Source organism: Histoplasma capsulatum (assembly GCF_000150115.1).
Source record: "Histoplasma capsulatum G186AR genomic scaffold supercont2.10, whole genome shotgun sequence".
Lineage (NCBI taxonomy): Eukaryota > Fungi > Ascomycota > Eurotiomycetes > Onygenales > Ajellomycetaceae > Histoplasma > Histoplasma capsulatum.
The window spans coordinates 710897-729917 of NW_025544810.1; the positions used below are offsets into that span (position 1 = coordinate 710897).

The window sequence follows — 19021 nt, forward strand, 5'->3', positions numbered from 1 at the left end:
CGGAATGTGTCAAGCAGGATCGCAACAATACCGCAGTAGCATTATCAAACGAGCACAAACTGGTCATGTCGAAAGTGCTTACGGACTGTACTGATATGCTTGGGCGAATGGAGGCGTTGGTCAACTGGGTCTCCAAATTACCAAATCAAGAGAAAACGCTTCAAGTGCTATTGCAAATGGTAAGTTACGAGCTATGTACGATCAAATATTTGGCTAGTTGTGGCAACCCGCTAACTCCACGATTTTAAAACTAAAACTAGAGAGTTGCATTGATGAAACAATTTAAAGGCCCGGATTGGCAACTAGTTGACCAGTTTACAATTTCGCAGCAGCAACTTGTGTCCGCCATCGCATATATAAAAAAGTGGTTCGCAGCGATGATCAGTCACCTCCCGAAGCCGAATCAAGCGTCAGCAGCTGCAAGAAATGCCGCGCAGCCTCACGCTTCCCAGCCTCCACCAAATGCTCAACCACAGCCTGCCATTCCCCCTCTGAATGCGAGTAATCTCCAACAACTTGAACGTCAGCAAGAGGAAGCCCTCCAACGTGCAAGGCGAGTCCAGAATCATGCAGCCCCTCCTGCTCCGACGACTTTACAGCCACCTTTCCCACTAGGAGCCCCATCTCCACAAGGTGTTCCACATGCCTACGGACCACCCGGCTTGACGAAGGATAAATTGGTGATTCCACCCGCAAAAAGGCGGAAACAAAATCCAGCGGCTAAAACGTCTGCTACTTCGACTCCTGCAGCACCCGCATCCACACCGCAGGGTCAAAAGCAGACTCCTGCAGCAGAGACAAATAAACCAACACCACCCGTTTCGAACTCCTTCCGATGTCCTGTATCTGAATGCGAACATCATATTAGAGGCTTTGCCACTCAAGTCGCCCTTGATACCCATATTAATGAGCTCCACAAAGTTGAGGAACCCGTTGAAAATGCACTTGAATTTGTTCTTGAGAGTTATCGTACGGCCTTAGCTATCGATAAACAAGAAAAGAAAACGCAAGAGGCAGCAGAAGATGAACCCAAGCGTAAAAACGCGCCTGAGCCTGAATTGCAGCGCCCGCCACAACCAAGCAAGCCAAGCTCAACCCCCAAGCTTAACAGTGAACATATGACACCTGGAACAACCCCCGCTGGTCGCTCAGTAAGCCAGGCTGGGATGAAGCCTTCTCCAAGTTCGAACAATGCAAAACTATCCCAAGGACCCGCTGCTACCGGCAATGGAACAGCTGGGTCGAATGCTAAAGAGCAGCAGAGCAAAGAAAGCAAGAAGGACAATGGTAAAAACGGCGAGCAAGAATCGTCGCCTGAGGATATGGTATTCGTCAAGGACCCGTGGGCTGAGAGTGCAATCTCGATAGAGACAATCCGCTCTGGTTTTAGTGATTGGGGATCATTCCCTGGGCTTGAGTCTGATCCTCTTGAAGAAGTATTGATCTCAGATGTCTTTACGAATATTCGAGAGAAAGATACACCACAGTCTACAGATACCAGCGCGAATACGCACACGCCCAAGGATACTGATAGCTCCAGGGACGATGAGGTTGATGTGAACATGAGCGGATCGAACGATGATAGCTGGATCCCGCCGGACTGGGTCAATCTCCCCGGCCAGCTTGAAGGGGGTTTGCTAATGAATGAGCCCTGGGAGGAGGTCAACTGGGATGCCCATGAAGAGAATGAATATGATCTGAACGGGAACAATCTTGAACAGGTTGTATATTCGATCTAGTTTTGTTGCACCGATTGAAGTTTTTTTCACTTGTTAAAAAAATCTCTTTCGCAGTTCCTTAATATGTCTTTTTGATGCCTATAACGGACAGGATTTCACAAAAACAATGAGCCATCCGTCGGGATGGCCAGTTTTGCATGGCGGCTGGAGGATTCTGGTGTCTTTTTTTTGGTGCCATTCGCGTCTCGGATTTATGGTTAGATTTTTATATATTTGGCTTCATATGGCCGTTGGAGCCCCATTTCATTTTCATTCTCATTTTTTTATTTAAATTCGTCCCCTCGTATCTTATCCAGGCCTTTGCCATGATACTTCTCTTTTCTTTTCTTTTCTTTTTTGAAAAGCAAGGTGTTTCTGGTTCTTAGATCTCATCGGCGTTATGTTTTGCCATTACCTTTTTTACAGCTTTGGACTGGACATCCCCATTAACAAAGGCCTTTTTGGTTACAAGTGTGATGATCCTTTTTTTGTCGCCCATTCTTGCCTTTGCATTTTGTGTACTCGAGGAAATGGGAAAAGTGTGGTTTAATGTATTTTGATACAGAAATGATTATTGATTTGGTCAAAAGATAAAATATGGAACTAAAAGTCCTTGCGCGAACTAGAAATTTATATGATAAACATGTTACATACCACTAGGCTAGCCTTCCCCAAAATCCGGGGTTAGTTTCGGGGCTCGATGCCTATATCTGGTTTCAAGTTAGGTGTCAAGGCCCTATTGCCTCTGCCGTTGTTTCACCACCTCATCTGAATAAGATTTCATTGGATGATTATGTAATTTAAATTGACTAGTAAGTAAGTTAGCGCGATAAGCGCATTTGATCACCAGATAACAAGCGCCAGATAGATGACCACATGATGAACGATCTGGATGGCCTTTTCCACTGACCTCAACAATGCAGCACCCAGGCGAAATGCCTTCCTAACCAAGCATTCGCCCACAACATTGCTCTTAAAGGACTTTATTTGCCATCCAGATATCCAGCACACTAAACAACCCGCCCTGGCTGCTTGGATATTACAGTCGAAATGGCACCCAAGTCACTCATTCCATTCCTGGTCGCCATGATGTTGGTGACTGGTGTTTGCAACACGATCCTTACAAAATACCAGGTCAATTTTGTTCTACATACCTCCCCACTTTTGGGCCAGTTTCCGCTGACAAGCTGTGAAATTAACAGGACATGCAATGTGTTCGCAACTGCGATTCCCCCGACCCAAAAAAGCGGGTGGTGTTTGAACAACCTGTCGTCCAAACGTATGTTTTCAAACCTTCCCTTTCTTAAACGCAAATGGGGTGATAACAATGGGAGTAGTCTACAAATGTTCATCGGAGAAATGGGGTGTTGGCTGGTTGTGTTGGCGTGCAAGTTCTGGAATCGGTATATCAGCCATCGGCTCGGCGGTTCCTCTAAAGCATCCCTTCTCACCGGTGGTTATGAGCCAGTTGACGGTGCGGACAATGACCTTGCCGAGTCCGACGATGAATTAGACTCCACCTCTCCCTTAAATGGAAGTCCGCGGGCTTCGACTACAAAGCGCTCTAAAGAACATGATGGTAGAATAAAATTGAAAGGCTGGAAGGTATTCATGCTGGCTGCCCCAGCATGCTGTGATATCACTGGTACCACGCTTATGAATGTCGGATTGTTATTTGTCGTTGCAAGCATATATCAGATGACACGAGGTGCACTGGTGCTCTTCGTCGGCCTTTTCAGCGTACTTTTTCTTCGCAGGAAATTATATCTATACCAGTGGCTGGCTCTGGTCGTTGTTGTCCTTGGAGTTGGCATTGTCGGACTTGCCGGTGCCGTCTTTAAAGATAATCCTGAAGCTCTGGGTGACTCCCGAACCGTGACGCAACTGATTTCAAGGGCAGAGGAACTTGACGGTTTTTCTGGTGAAACTCCAGTAGCTGTACGGACGATTATTGGGGTGCTATTGATCGCAGGAGCCCAAATTTTCACAGCCACCCAATTCGTTTTGGAAGAGTGGATTCTTGAGAATTATGCCATGGATCCTCTGCAGGTTGTTGGTTGGGAAGGAATTTTTGGATTTCTAGTTACGCTTTTCGGCATGATAATCCTTCATTTCGCTATCGGCAATACCGAAAATGGGAGGCACGGATATTTTGATATGAGGGAAGGGTGGCACAATACGACTACGAATAAGGCTGTTGCGATATCGGGCATACTAATTATGATCAGTATAGGGTATGTAAACGCTTGCATTTCCTACCAGTTTTGAAGATCATAACTGACATTACTCAGCGGCTTCAACTTTTTTGGCCTCAGTGTCACTCGATCTGTATCTGCCACTTCCCGCAGCACCATCGACACGTGCCGCACTCTCTTCATCTGGATGATATCTCTTGGTCTTGGCTGGGAGTCCTTCAAGTGGCTTCAGGTAGTTGGTTTCGCTATGCTTGTTTACGGCACTTTCCTTTTCAATGATATCGCCAACCCTCCTCTGAAAGCCTGCGTACCGACACACAGGCCAAGGGAAGAGCTATTTCCGGAAGAGCCCATCGAACATATCTAAACAGGCTTAACTTCCACACTTGTAAAATTTCCGGGAATTTTCCGGGAATTTTCTTCCGGTAATAACCAACATGTTATAGGCTATTTTCGGACTTGGGAATTTGGTGTTTTCTGGAATCCCCTTCCATTTATAGCTCAAATTTCATTCACGTTGGTGGAGCATTGGTTATGGCATTTGGCGGCGTGTTGTTGTGTATGGGTCTTATTTTCCAGTTCGTTGGCAGGCGTTACTTCATACTTTATGATCAACTTTTCATTTGTTCATCAACGCAATTTTTGCTACATTCTTATGTATCAACAGTTTAGCATTTCGGTATGGTCCAATTCAACGTCTTCAATCATAAAACTCATATCAACTGAAGAATCTTCCCCATTGCTATCTAAAATTTTACGTATTACACTATAGTTCCCTCTCGTTAGCTTCAACACACCATAAACCATCTTCTCAACGTCACACCACAACAGAAGTAACTTTATATCCAGCAAATGGCAAACTTCGGCAGCAATCATACCCGCAATACTATTCCGTATGCTCCCGATCACACCACCACCCGCCCCACATTTTTCAGTCATGGGAAGACTTGTGGATCAAAAGCTCGCATTAGTTACCCCAAACTCTCGGCCCGTGGATGAAATGGTAGGGTTACGGATTGAGGTTTGGCTACACCTGGGCGGAAACTGGGAATCACAACAGGAGATTCAAAAGTATTATGATGAACCTGACCTCTACACCTAAGGTGAGGGGTTTTTCTGCATATCTTATCTCTCAAATTGATCTCCTATTTGCAGTTTCCGTAAATTTATCAAACGCTTAATTCTAACTCTAATCCACCCTAACCCTGTGTGGAAGAGGACAACTTTCGAACATCGCTATCGCCATGTCATCCTCACAGGAGTCAGCGGATAAAGTGATTACCGCACTCTGATAACGGATACGGTGACGGCCGTCACAATTTGGTTTTATCTTCTAAGGGAGGATACCCCGTAGTAGTCTCTGATGGCTTGAGTAAAAACGCATCACATTATTGGAGAGATCGTCACGCGTAGACAGAAAAACTATGGGTCACTTGATGTGCAGGCCAAAAGGTTTATGTGTACAAATAGGGAGGACTATCATACAGTCTTGAGCAAGTAAAGCTGAGAATAAGAGGAGAATATTTACAGTACTTCATAGGTTGGTAAGAGGGGAAGAATAGCAGCGCATAGAATTTTGATTTTTCCCTTTTCCCTTTTCCCTTTTCCCTTTTCCCTTTTTCCTTTTTCCCTTCTCCTTTCTGTCCCCTTACTCTAGAATTTCCAGTTCTTGAGAATTTGTAACTGGAGCGGCTGTCTAGGGTGTTTTCTAAATGGAGTAATACAACAAAGGAGGACGATTTTCCTAGGTCATTATGCGTAAAGAGGGGTTGGCAATTGCTGGTAAATTCGTTGGGGGTATCTAAACGAGGACGTAAAGTGCGCACATCTAACAGAGCAGTCAACACATTATTCGTCCAGCAAAATAAAACCTCGCCCAAGGAGCTGACGTACAAGGGAAAGCCCAATAATCATTGAAATCCAAAAACAAACGTTCTAACGGTTGACTCAGAAGTTAGCAGCTGGGTTGCTTACTGGTGGCGTTTTGCTTGTTCCAGAAAAGCTAGGATCAACTACTCACATTGAGAACCTTTCGCCCCTTGACAAACTTTGAACGCTGCACGGCAACAATGGGTAGTTGCATCATCATGGCAAGAAAGCCATAGCCCCTGATTTTCTTGGTGATACAGCTCATTACCAACTCATGTCCAATGGAGCTCACCAAGAATGTAATGAACATCGCCTCGGAGTTGGAAAATCGAGTCAAAGATGAAAAATAAACGTGGCGCCGGAGGAAATGATGAACCGGGATATTCCACTCTCTGGAGAACTCCAGCCTATTGAACGTAGAAGTTAGCATATTAGAAAACTCAATGATATGTCGTAGAGGTATAAGAGGTGTCCGTACCAATCGCAGGAATTCCACCAGTCAGCGTAAAATTTGCGGTCCGCAAAGCGGGTGATTTCCGCAAAGGCATTTAGCGTATATTCGAAAATGACAAGAAACACCAACAGGAATGTTATCATAAAGGGCAATAACAGCATGCTAATAGTTTCTGCAAGGACTAAAGCCTTCTCAGAGCCGCTGCTCAGGTCCTGCAGTCTGACCGCAGATTCGTCTAGAACTGGAACGATGAACTCTTCGCTAACATGTGTAAGTAAGAAAATACAGCCAAAAACGGCCAAAGTCTTAAAAAACACCTCCATCCACCGGATTTTTTCCGTTCGAGGGTATTCTAATTCATAGCATAGCGTAGGGCAGAGCAGATAATCCACATAATTGTGCAAAGTTAGATTTTGGGGGTATGAAACCTGACCGAGAGGAGATGTTAACTCCGTTGCAAGGTCCGAGCGGAGTTTAGAAATCGATCGCTGGGATTCACCCTCCTTTCCGTTATCTAACTCCGTATTCTCTTCCATTGGTCGACTCTCAAATCGTGGATACCGAACGGCTGCAGATAGTGAATTGGCTTCTGGTTTATCCAGAGCGGATAAGCGATGCTCTGTCTCGCTCAAATGTCCGTTGTAGAAGGCGTAGGAATGCATTTTCATCAAAAGAGTTAGTGTGTGTAAAATGAAAAATACCTGAGAAGTCCAGGTCCAACTAAGTATGAACGGCAAGCTGGAGAGGAAGAAAATATGTCAGCGATTACCCTTCCCGCAAAGTAATGCAATAAATAAGACACATACGCTACCCATAAAGCGAGCCATGCGGCTTGAAAGCAACTCTGAAATATCATTCCTCCGTTTGACCATCTTAGCCAGCCCTCACTTTTTCTAATTTTTAAATGGAGCGGGAGAGACAGTGCAGTACTCGAAACCATAGCAAGGTCACACAGACCCAGCTGCCAAACATTCGCCGATAGCAACAACCACACTTGTACCCGCAATGGATAACCGGTGTCTTTTATATTCCGTACAACCGTGGTCATGACCATGATAAACAAACTGACCCAAAATAGAGAAAAGAAACCGCGGAAATCTCGATAATCGCTGTCAGGGTCGAAATGAGATACTCTAGGTTTGTAATCGATTGAGTAGAACAATCTTCGTTTCGCCTGGGCTCGTATCTGCTTCCTTGCGCATGATATCGATTGTACTGATGGGGGTGCGTCTTCCGGAATAGGGGTGGATCGGCCACTTTCGGGGACGGTTAGCTGCTTCCAGTTACAGGATATACAGGATACCGGCGGCTGGGGATTAAGATTAAGGAGGTTAGGCTATTTTTCTATACCTTGATAAATCAAATGATAGCCTATCTGCGCTGGCAGAGGTTGAGAGACAATGGTCTTCGCTCTGGCGTTTTGGCAGCATTGCGCGTGGCCGCAGGACGCTGGCTCCAGCAACCCCGTTAACATGTACAGATGACATGATGAGAATCGCCAGAGACGCTAGGATAAAACTCAATTATAAGGAGGAATTGGGCTACAGTGTGATAATCATAGTAGGATAACGATAATATATATACAACGCTGATGAAAGAAAACGCTATCTCAATGCTGGCGGGACGAATAACAATACTCGCATGTTTGGCTCTTGAGCGGTGCTTCAGGCGAACTTTCCTGGTGATGTCAGCGCACTGGTACGGCCCCATGCTGCTTTAGCGCCATCTGGAAGTTTTGCGGCACTAGCGTGCAAAATCATCAGCACATAGGGCTGTGAAGGTTCGTTAAAACAGCGACGAGGAACGGCTCTATCTGCTTTTCAGCCTGGCCACGACACCTTGCTTGTTCTATTGATACTATATCACCTACCGACTCGGATCCCCATGGAAGAAAGCTCTTCTCGATCAGCGATTAGGCGTGTTACATGCGGAGGACAGCGCGTTGAATCATCTGCTAACAATGAAAACCGGTCAATGCACTCATGAAGTCCCTACAACCACTGTATATATATGGAGAGCCGGCACTGAATTTACAGACGAGAATATCAACATACAACGAGTTGGAAGATTGTGATCAGGTGCCAGTGACTAGCCTCTGCTCAGGTAAACCTTTTCATGGCAGTGGGATCCATTCATTTAGCTAAGCCCTTCTAGCATATTCACGAGAGAGGCTGTCCATAACTACCCTGGCCTTTCAAAGTACGTGCTCCGTTCTCAGGTACTCCACAAAGAACGTCCAGAGCGAACGCATATTCTCCTCGAGAATCGATTTTTCGGCTCCCGGAGCCTAAGGGTAATGATGAGTCTTGCTCAGTTTTCCCGGGCCATCATTTATCTGCAAATAATTAGAAAGTGCATCAGGTTCAACTAAAAAGTATTTGTGATACAGATAAAGTTCTGCATGTCTCCATCCGGCATGCGGTGCCTGTGGCCCCCTAGTCGTAGGGAAATGCGCATACTCCGTAGATAGCATCATGATTAAATCTAGGTGACCATTGAATATACCGACGGTGTTTTGAAGAAAGGGCACAGAAAGTATATAGAAATTTCCCTGAATATTTCGAATGTAAGGGGCATGGTATTGGCTATTCATTCGAAGAAAATATCTCAGCTGTTGGGAGTGTGCTGCAATGATAATATAAACCCCAGGAGCTGTCGATGCCAAGCTTAGATGCCAACGGTCGAGGTCACGTTCAATCAAGGTTCAAATAGAGAAACCCACTAGACTGTATACAGTTAGTGTCCATTTTTGACCTAAGCGCGCTGACAACCAACGACACATGGTGGGCGAAATGAATCTGATATATGAAGACTATAAGGACTTGGACACTCCAACAAACGCTCTCTCGAATCCAGGGAACGGTCACAAAGCATTTCCGCGATATACAAGCGCTGGTGCTTCGGGTGACAAGCTACATTTCGCTGTCCCCAATTTTGGGGTCCTTGCGACCACCATGAGTTCCCGTATGTCTAAACCCCTCATCCCCATCGACAGTATGTTAAGGCCACTTACTCATATCGATCCTAGTCAAGCAGTTCATTCGAAATGTGCGAGCGGCCAAAACTATCGCTGACGAGCGATCAGTGATCCAGAAGGAGAGTGCGGCAATTCGGGCCAGCTTCAGGGAAGAAAGTGCGGATTCAAACGTAAGGTATGTGGGGGGAAGCCTTTCAGATCTCCGGAAGGCCACATTCTCACACAGCATTTACAGGAGAAATAATGTGGCTAAGCTACTCTACCTGTTCACGTTGGGTGAACGAACGCACTTCGGCCAGATAGAATGCCTCAAACTACTAGCGTCACCTCGTTTCGCCGACAAACGGCTAGGCTATCTGGGAACCATGCTACTTCTCGATGAGAACCAGGAGGTCCTGACATTGGTCACGAATTCTCTAAAAAAGTCAGCCTCACATATGAATCCCTCCCCTTCAAATAAGCACTTTGCTCATTTTGTCGCGTAGTGATTTGAACAACTCGAATCAATATGTCGTCGGTTTAGCACTCTGTACGTTGGGGAACATCGCCTCTGTCGAAATGTCGAGGGACCTATTTCCCGAAGTAGAGTCGCTCATATCCACTGCGAATCCCTATATCCGCAGAAAAGCTGCCCTTTGTGCTATGCGTATATGCCGAAAAGTCCCCGATCTCCAGGAACATTTTATAGATAAATCCAAGGCGCTTCTGTCGGATCGGAACCATGGAGTCTTACTATGTGGCCTCACTCTCGCGATCGAGTTCTGTGAAGATGACGACGCAGAAGGCGGGCATGAGGTTATTGAAAAATACCTTCCACTGGTGCCTGGACTCGTGAGAGTGTTGAAAAGCCTTACGACATCTGGATATGCTCCAGAGCATGACGTGTCAGGCATTACCGACCCATTCCTGCAGGTAAAGATACTTCGGTTCCTGAGAGTCCTCGGCAGGGGTGATGCGGCGACAAGCGAATTAATCAATGACATCCTTGCCCAAGTCGCTACTAACACGGAGTCCTCTAAAAATGTGGGCAACTCCATTCTCTACGAGGCTGTCTTGACAATTCTCGATATCGAAGCAGACTCTGGTCTTCGGGTGCTAGGAGTCAACATCCTTGGCAAATTCTTAGCTAATAAGGATAACAATATTCGATATGTAGCACTCAACACTCTCATCAAGGTGGTAGCTGTTGAGCCAAATGCTGTCCAAAGACACCGAAATACCATCCTAGAGTGTTTGCGGGACGCCGATATTAGTATACGAAGACGTGCTCTGGATCTTAGCTTTACGCTAATCAACGAAGGAAACGTCAGAGTGCTTGTCAGAGAGCTCCTGGCTTTCCTTGAAGTCGCTGATAATGAGTTCAAGCCGGTCATGACAACCCAAATTGGAATAGCTGCGGATCGATTTGCCCCCAACAAGAGATGGCATGTTGACACTATGCTTCGAGTCCTAAAACTTGCAGGCAATTATGTCAAGGAGCAGATTTTGTCATCTTTTGTCCGCCTGATTGCAACAACTCCCGAGCTCCAAACATATTCCGTACAAAAACTCTATGCTAGTTTGAAAGAAGATATCTCGCAAGAAGCCTTAACTTTAGCTGCTTCCTGGGTTATAGGCGAGTATGGAGATGCTCTTCTCCGTGGTGGCCAGTACGAGGAGGAAGAACTAGTGAAGGAAGTGAAGGAAAGTGATATAGTGGACCTTTTTACCAATATACTTAATAGCACCTATGCTACCCAAACAGTGACGGAATACATTATAACGTCTGCAATGAAATTATCGACAAGACTCTCCGAACCCGCGCAGATCGAACGTATTCGACGTCTCCTTAGCAGTAGATCTGCAGATTTGAGTGTCGAAATCCAACAAAGGGCTGTGGAGTACACCAATCTGTTTGGGTACGACCAAATAAGGCGTGGCGTATTAGAGAAGATGCCCCCACCTGAAATCCGCGAAGAGCAGAGAGTCCTAGGAGAAGCAACCAACAAAAGGCAAAGCAGATTGCTGAGAGACAAATCAAAAAAGCCAACCAAACCATCAGAGCAGGATTTATTGCTTGACCTTATGGGTGGCTCCGACGATAACTCTGCCAACATCACTGACAATGCTGGTAGATCCCAGAACACAGCTGACCTGTTGGCTGATATTTTGGGCGGCGACTCTATTTCCGCTACCACATCTAGCCAATTTCAGCCTTCGTCCTCCAAGCCGTCTAATGTAAGCGGTATCATGGATCTTTTTGGTTCAAACGGCACATCGGCACCCCAAGCGCCACAGTCTTCTACATCGCCAATGGGACCTCTAGGAGAGCTTAATTCCCCTCCTGCTCAGACACCTTCCCCAAGCTCCGTGCCCCCCGGCCACACCGTATTTGAGAAGAATGATCTGCTGTTGACACTGCAAATTCAGCGGAGTGACTCTGGTGCCCAAATATTGGCTCGATTCCGTAATACATCTACTTTCGATCGCTTTTCCGGTGTGGGATTACAAGTGGCTGTTCCTAAATCTCAAAAACTTCAGCTCAATGCCATCAACAAAGCTGACCTGGAAAGGGGACAGGAAGGCGTCCAAGGAATGAAAGTCTCTGCTATCAATGGGGTATGCTTTCCTTTTCCGTTTTCTCTCTTTTTTGCTGGACTCTGATCGACGGCTAACAAAAACTGATGTTCTTGAGCAACTGCAGCCCCTAGAAGGGAAACTTCGACTCCGCCTCCGAATTACTTACTCCAAGAATGGGGCACCTCCAGTCACCGAACAGTTGGCTTGGTCCGAACCTTGAGAATAGGCAACCAGGCTGGCGATGTTGGTCTAACCTTCTACCTTGAACTAACCTCCTTGATCTTCTTCTCCCCAAATCCCATGTCTCGCAACAGCCTATCGTCAATATTTTGGGTAGGCTGTAATAGCTAGGCTCCAAGAATAAATGATAGCACATTCAAAACCCTCAATGAAATTCAATTACACTATTTACTGCCATTTCTCATATTACTCCTTTATCTCCATTTGACTGTTACTCTCTTTTCTAACATCCAGCTATAAACTCTCAAGACATTCCTGTCACAATTGTGCCCTCTCCTTTTATGCTCATACGGCTGACGTTCTTTTAACTTGCTGCCCAAATGTGGTGAGGTTTTCATCATCTCTGTCATTGATAGACAGGTAGAAGATAGAATCATTCTTCCACACTCATGGCCAGCTTTCTACCAACCCACATCACCAAAATGATGTCAAAATTAACATTGTCGGTACTCAACAGCATAGGTGCGCGCGGCAATTTTGGCTTTCACCCTGCACCAAGCCGTCCAATCACGGCTGCCCTACAATGCTTTGTACTCTAGATGGTTGCACTTTCCCTCCCTGTTCGTGTCCTCTCTCTATGATTCCTTCCTCCTTTATCATCTCTGTTTGATGTCGACAATCTTGGGGGCTGTAAGAGCCTCAACTGGCAGCGTGGCTGTTAACCTTGGAGCCCCTATTTCTCTACTTTCTTGCCCCAACCCAGATTTCAGGGAAGGAGGTGCAACAATGATTCAAACACCAATGGGCCAAACTCACCGACGCGTTTAAAATTTGCGTCATTTTTATTTAGATATACTTTTGGGATTTCTGAGTTACCACTGGAAGGTGAGTTCGGTGGCACATTCTCCTTATTTAGCAGCGTCAGTTCCTCTCCTTTCCTTCTTTCATTTTCTTTCTCACCACCACTCGCTTTACTTCGATAACGTGGGGGGATAATATTCCATACAAGTGTACCATCGCCGCTCCCGATAACCAAAAGCGTTTGCATCTTCACTACCATTTTGTTTACTATACATCTTGCCGATACGTATATATACATAAACGAAAAGAAAATAGAAAAAGGAACCCAATAGTCGTAAGTAACCCTTCGACTTTTCGACTTCACTGTTCTTCCCGGTATTTGTTTACAACAGCTGCTACACTCCATCGCCCCTTCTGTCTTCTTCTGGCCGCTATTCCTGGGATGTAGATATTCACGAGTATAACAAATACAGTATCTTTTCTAGCCCATCATGTCGGGACCCGCATTTGAGCCAATCCCGCGTCCGTCATCCACCGACACTTTAATCGATCCTAGCGGAGATCACTTGACAGAGGAAGAGAGCCATGCTATTTTGGCCCTTTTGAAGCTTTCTGGCCGCAGCCCTCTCGAAATGAGAACAGCGGAAATTCAGCTTAGTTGGCACTACGGCTACCCCGTTGCACCCTTACCGGCCGTTTTACCTACACCCATAGTGTATTATCCTTACAGCTTCAATCCTGTCAACCCTGGAGCGCCTCCCCCTTTGAATACTTCTGAAGATTTTGAGGACTTCACGGACTCTAGTCTGAGTGATGTAAGCTCAGTCTTAGAGGAATATAGTTTCTGCACGACCCCGCCACAGTCTCCCGGAACTGCTTTTGCAACAAATATATATCTGGGGTTGCGCAACATACCCAATTACGCACTGGAAAGCACACCTCCAGAAAGCGATTCCTCAATCACGGAAATGGAGTATTCCTCCCTGGATTCTCTTTCAGATGATGGAACATCCAAGATCTCTACCCTTGACGGAATTGGCGCCACTCTAAATGGCCCGACCAAGGACGTGAGGATGACAGAGTTTTCGCCAAAAATTACAAGCTCGTCTCGTGGAGCCCGGGCTAGGGCCAACACACAAAAACCAGCTGGCACACTCAAAGCGCAGTCAGCCCAGCAACCAAGCAGACGGTCTACACGACAACGGAAGGACAGTCGACGTTTGATTGAGGCTAAAGAGTCTGAAAAGTTGCAAGGTTCCTGAGAGCTTTACTGGAGCACCAAGATTGTAACGAGCAGCAAAATTGGTAAGAATAACATTTGTTAAATTCCCCCTTCGCGCACTACATTAACTTGACTTTTGCGATTGCTGCAGATAATATTATACTGATTTGATCACCCGCCCAAGGACTTGAGACGCCTCAGGGCCTTTGTTTCTGTCATCCATTATTCTGTTTTCGCTTTAAATGTGTATTTTATAAGTTTTTGATATTTTTTACTCAACTACCATCTTGTGCATATACATTTCTAAATATATTTTTTTGTTCCTATCGTTGATACTTCACCGTTATGACGTCATTTACGAATCTCCCGTTTTGGAACTTTATTAAATGATGGTCGCCAAACTCCCAACTATTCCATTCTTATCATGCGATTTTGCTTCTATACACAGGTATCCGGTGCTTTTTCTTTCATTTTCTAATTTAAACGACTTTTTTGTTTCTCCGGTTTATATCACACATTATTAGTCCATATTATGTGTGGTCTTAATGTTTTCCACCTGTTTCCCGTCACAACCTACTATTTTGCTTCTTCAACTTTGTATAACATTTTCAACCCATATGCTGGATACTTTTTCTATACTCTGATCTCTTCCCTTAGTTCCTCCCGCGTATTGCTTTCAACTTTCTCATTAATTTATCCTCCCGAAATTCCGAAAGAGATGCATCAGATGCCACAACCTTCTTTGTAAGGCGCCTCCCACGTTTAATCCAAGGCACATGGGATGACTCCATTATCGAGTGGATGTAAAATCGAAGGAAGTTTTTTTTTTTTTTTTCACAAAATCCTATAGTCTCCAGGTTTTGCTTTCCTCTACATGCTGTCTACCTGGATGTTTCATTACAGAGAGAGCTGAAAAATTACTCTTATCAGTTACCTTTAGAAGACAAACTGTGTACGGAGTAAATATATGATCTTTCTCATTAACTCGCTTCGGGATCAGAGCATGGCTAAAGTGTCAGGGATATCACACTACAACCCTGCGAGGCTATGCTCGATTGAGTGACTCGAGAGCAAAAAGGGGTATCAAAGTTCACATCCTAATATGACCCTTCGCATTTCTGCAACCCATTCCACACGGCCTACACCCTTTCCTCAAGGCACCAGACGCGCGATCCGTGTTGCGTTTTACGTTGGCTGTCGACCAGACAAATCCTCGGTTGAGCTAGTGATCACAAAAGGGGCAGGTTGTCCATACCCATGAAAGCGACGGCGTTTTCCGCCCCCATCAACTGCACAGGAAGGGGATGTACGGAGGATTTCAAATATTTTGGTGATTAAGTTTAGCGTGCCGTGCCTTGCGTGGGTCTTTAACAGGACTGCGTGCAGAGAGCTTTGACAGCGGACAGCATCTGGCCTCTCAAGTGTCATGACGAGAAAATGAGGTGGTAGAGCTAGGGAGGACTAGTTTGAGTTTGGCGCAGGCCAGAAAGAGAGAGCTGTTGGAGGGATTGGATTGGGTGGTTCGTCCCCTCTACAACCAGGATGGTGCTGGTGGTAAGAGGACCCTTTTGTCCCAGTGGCCTAACAAGAGCTAAATGATTGCGATATGGTAGATTGACCACTTAACGTTTTTGCACTGCGAAAAGGAGGAGTTGGTGTAGTTGACTAACGAAAGCGGGCTATTTTTCGCGGGTTGTCAAACCCCTGCGGATGCGACCCCTTCCAAACCGAAACAGTCAGCGTCGCGTGTAGGAATAGTGCATGGCTCCAATCTTGGTATCCGCTTAATTCTCCGCGTCCTGTGGCTGGTGAAGTCGGGTTGCAACCCTTTCAGCTGGTGATGGATCACAAACACCTTACTTACATACTCGCCTTGGGAAAGAAAGATTTTGAGTCCAGTGGCGCTTTGAGCGAGGTTGACTTTTCTGCTTCCTGGAAGAATATGTCTTTTTCGATGCACATTGTGTTTGAGCACTGTGAGGGTAGGTTTGCCTTAGATCTCCATGTCAAGGGACCGCTGTCAATGAAAAGTACCCCAACTAGCGGGCCCCACTGTCCTTATAAGGAAAAAACGGATAACGTGCAAGGATAGTGGGTGGGTGGCGGCAAGTAGATCTGAGGTTCAGAAGAATAAGATGCTGGATAGGAGCAAGGCTGGCTAGTTAACGGGACATACAACAGGATGAGTTTTGGCAACTTTGTGTGTTTACACAAACAAAGTCATACTTCGATGTGCTTGCGACTGCGTGGGATTATGAACAGCTAACAAAGAGCTTGCGTTATATACAGTAGGTTCGTGTGCATCCAAATATATATATATATATATTCTGCGCAATACTGCCATCAAAACTTGGACATACGTAGTAAAACATGATAGTGCAACCATTAAATTTTAAATTTGTCTGAGATTATGCCAGCCATCCGTCCAAAAGTTTCTGCTCCAACTCCAAGTCGCAAATGCTCTTTACTCAACGCGTTGCGAAGAGATAAACGCGCCCACTGTTGTCGTCGTCGATGTAATAGGCCACGGGCCTTCCCTAGAGTACGTTCTGTACACCCCATCCTTGTGGCCATCCACGGATGTCGAAGAAGTGTCTGAATGTCTCCATCCATTCATATGCGGTTTGCTCTGCGGGAATGTGAGCTCGATCCCTAATTAGGTAGTCCTCCTTTCCATTCCTCACTCAGCTGCTTCGAGGAGGTAGACGAACCTGCTACGATATGTTCCCGCAAGCAATCCATTCCCCTCTGGACCAGAAGAACCGTGTTTCGTCCCCGCAAGGAACCCCATCCACAGATGGTTAATTGACATCCTCATCATGCAAGCCTCTGTTGTACATGCTCTTCACGGCGATTTCCAATAGATTCGTAAAACGGTCCTCCTCAATGAAGACGTCATCAAACTGCCAATCATTTTTCGAGTCACTGGTCTGATGCTCCGCCGCGTGGCTGCTAAAATATTTGTGACCCATTTTCTTCGCAAGGTTTCGGAAACCCTTATTTTCTAGTTTGGGAGGCAGTATTTCAGCGATTGTTGAATGCGGAGGTAGGAACATTCCATGCGTCAGCCCGGCCCCGTGCACGCCAGTGAGGATGTCGGTGTGGCGAACTAGTTTTATTTGCTCGCGAAAGGGCAACGCAGCCAAATCAACCACGTTAACCTCAACCGCTGGGAATTTGGCCTTCAGGCGCTCAATGTATTGGTCCTGATTAATCAGGCGTCTCTTCTCCTTGCGGTCGATGAACGTAAGCACAAGCGGGCTTTTCCCCATAGGGCGAGCGTCATCTCGGATGTTATAGAAGTTGAGAACTCTTTTGGAAAACGTTTGCAGAAGTTCCGACTGTTCACAATCGAGCGGCTCCCAATGACTCTGCCAAAAGGGGCTACCACCCCCAGGTAAGGGGACTATAATGTTATCCAAATTGATATCTGCGGAGGCTGATATGTCTTTCAATCTGATCGTTGGCTGCTTCGCAAAGAGTTTCCATAGATCAAAGTAAGGCCCGTCCAGGAGGTCATCCAAGATAATAACTTGGGTATTGGCGAACTCCTCTGGCGTAATGAAGGGGAGGGTGGTGTCTCTATTTTGAGCCATCCTCATGGTATCCAACGTCAAGGAGAGCCCAACAATCTCCATGAGAGAATGGAAAACGTTATAGTGGCTGTCTTCACGTTTAATGAGGACCGAGAAATTCCGTCGTCCATGTGGAAGCTTATGGGAAGGCTTTTCACTCCTATCGAGACGTACAAAATCGCTGAATATCTGTCGCGGTCCCGTCCCATACCAATAGGCCGGAAACCCTTCAAATTTTGGCACGCCGTTGCTTGATTCCTCAGCGCTTAATGATCGAAGGGAACAATCCAGGATGAATTTCCTTTGGCTGTGGTCGAAGGTCGCGGGTCCTGAAACACAGAATGAATCTACTCGCCCTCCTGGGTCGATTTGAGTATGAAAACAGGTTATGTTTGACTTGGAGTTGACATCACAGTAATTAGTCTGAGTCTTGGCGACATTCTCCAAGTACTGAAGGTCAAATCGTTCGGCGCAGAAACGACTCTGAGGGGCCGCGCTCAACGCTGAGGGGTAGTCTCCGGGAGGAGACAAGGCCACAGGAAGACCATCAGTGTGTTTAGGGGGATAGCCATGCTCTTGGATAGGAGGCGCTTGGGGAGGGACATCGTTTAGAGCATTCCTCGAGTCCTGAAAGAAAATTCCTCGTTGGGAATACACGCAGACCGTGATGAATATGAAAGTAGCGAGGCTCGCAACAATCACATAACGCCGCCCGCGAAAGATAGAGAGCATGCTGGCTGCACGTATCCGGCGGCAGGGAGGCTAGGAAGTGGACAACAACATTTTTTCTCGTCGGAGTCGAGAAATCAAAAAACGCCGTGCTGCTTGGGGAGAAAGAGGGTCCAAATCTTTCAGCTTTCGGTTTCATGTTTGGCCAATAATCAGACCTCCTCCGTGGCGCCAAAGCCAGGGAACAAGCTAAGAACAGGGGCTGTATCCCTGGCGGTAATAGCTTGCTAACGACTGGCCTTAGTCGGGTTGATTCGAGGATGAAGTCGTTATCCGCCCTTTTTAAAGTTATGTTGGCTGCCAACCGCCTTCACAAACACCAACATGCATACGCCCAAACAACCAGTTTTGCTAAGTATTTATAGATTTGTCTACTCCGAACTGCGTGCAATCTTGAAGCTGAAAAAGCACCAAAATGCTAACCTGCCTACCCCAGAGCGAGCCCCTGGATTTCAAAGCCACAGACTGTCCGTCAGCACTAAAAGTGGCGATGTGATGTGACTGGCACAACATACCAGGATTTGCATCCATGAATTAGTGGGTTGCGCGGGAACGAAACACTTTCCTTCTATCAAGCTGCCCAAAAATCTCCATGGAATATGAGAGGGCTATCCATTGGTCAATATTTTCGGGGCTTGACACGGTATTTCATGCCAAACACCCTCAGCTTGCGTCCGTGGCTGCCCTAATTTTCGAGAATCCTATTAATACGTTTGAGATATCCCCCGACGCGAAGTTCGCA

General features: G+C 46.2%; 7 protein-coding genes across 7 annotated transcripts in view; 4 read left to right on the forward strand and 3 right to left on the reverse strand.

The window, feature by feature from the left end:
* Positions 1-1739, forward strand: part of HCBG_06894 (uncharacterized protein) — a gene marked incomplete at both ends in the record, with an annotated part of 6653 nt that extends 4914 nt beyond the window's left edge. Inside the window, 2 exons of the mRNA XM_045433943.1 lie at positions 114-179; positions 289-1739. Of these exons, the coding sequence (XP_045285424.1) occupies positions 114-179; positions 289-1739 (1517 nt within the window). The remainder of the gene's footprint in view (positions 1-113; positions 180-288) is intronic.
* An 885-nt stretch (positions 1740-2624) lies between these two features.
* HCBG_06895 (uncharacterized protein) lies at positions 2625-4638 on the forward strand (the record flags this gene model as incomplete). Its single annotated transcript, XM_045433944.1, has 4 exons — positions 2625-2852; positions 2921-2997; positions 3056-3952; positions 4010-4638. The coding sequence occupies 4 exons, from the start codon at positions 2769-2771 to the stop codon at positions 4278-4280; spliced, it is 1329 nt and encodes a 442-aa protein (XP_045285425.1).
* Positions 4639-5714: 1076 nt separating this feature from the next.
* HCBG_06896 (sterol O-acyltransferase) lies at positions 5715-7851 on the reverse strand (the record flags this gene model as incomplete). The annotated part of the gene is made up of 6 exons (XM_045433945.1): positions 5715-5741; positions 5807-5848; positions 5934-6189; positions 6261-6974; positions 7043-7492; positions 7587-7851. The coding sequence occupies 6 exons, from the start codon at positions 7721-7723 to the stop codon at positions 5715-5717; spliced, it is 1626 nt and encodes a 541-aa protein (XP_045285426.1).
* A 1177-nt stretch (positions 7852-9028) lies between these two features.
* Positions 9029-11992, forward strand: HCBG_06897 (AP-1 complex subunit gamma-1; the record flags this gene model as incomplete). Its single annotated transcript, XM_045433946.1, has 4 exons — positions 9029-9230; positions 9265-9388; positions 9699-11811; positions 11897-11992. The coding sequence occupies 4 exons, from the start codon at positions 9029-9031 to the stop codon at positions 11990-11992; spliced, it is 2535 nt and encodes an 844-aa protein (XP_045285427.1).
* A 1252-nt stretch (positions 11993-13244) lies between these two features.
* On the forward strand, positions 13245-14015 carry HCBG_06898 (uncharacterized protein; the record flags this gene model as incomplete). Its single annotated transcript, XM_045433947.1, has 1 exon — positions 13245-14015. One exon carries the CDS (start codon positions 13245-13247, stop codon positions 14013-14015), a length of 771 nt encoding a protein of 256 aa, XP_045285428.1.
* Positions 14016-15160: 1145 nt separating this feature from the next.
* HCBG_06899 (uncharacterized protein) lies at positions 15161-15937 on the reverse strand (the record flags this gene model as incomplete). Its single annotated transcript, XM_045433948.1, has 2 exons — positions 15161-15426; positions 15844-15937. The coding sequence occupies 2 exons, from the start codon at positions 15935-15937 to the stop codon at positions 15161-15163; spliced, it is 360 nt and encodes a 119-aa protein (XP_045285429.1).
* An 839-nt stretch (positions 15938-16776) lies between these two features.
* HCBG_06900 (DUF563 domain-containing protein) lies at positions 16777-18488 on the reverse strand (the record flags this gene model as incomplete). Its single annotated transcript, XM_045433949.1, has 1 exon — positions 16777-18488. The coding sequence occupies one exon, from the start codon at positions 18280-18282 to the stop codon at positions 16777-16779; it is 1506 nt and encodes a 501-aa protein (XP_045285430.1).
* Between the last annotated feature and the right edge of the window lie 533 nt (positions 18489-19021).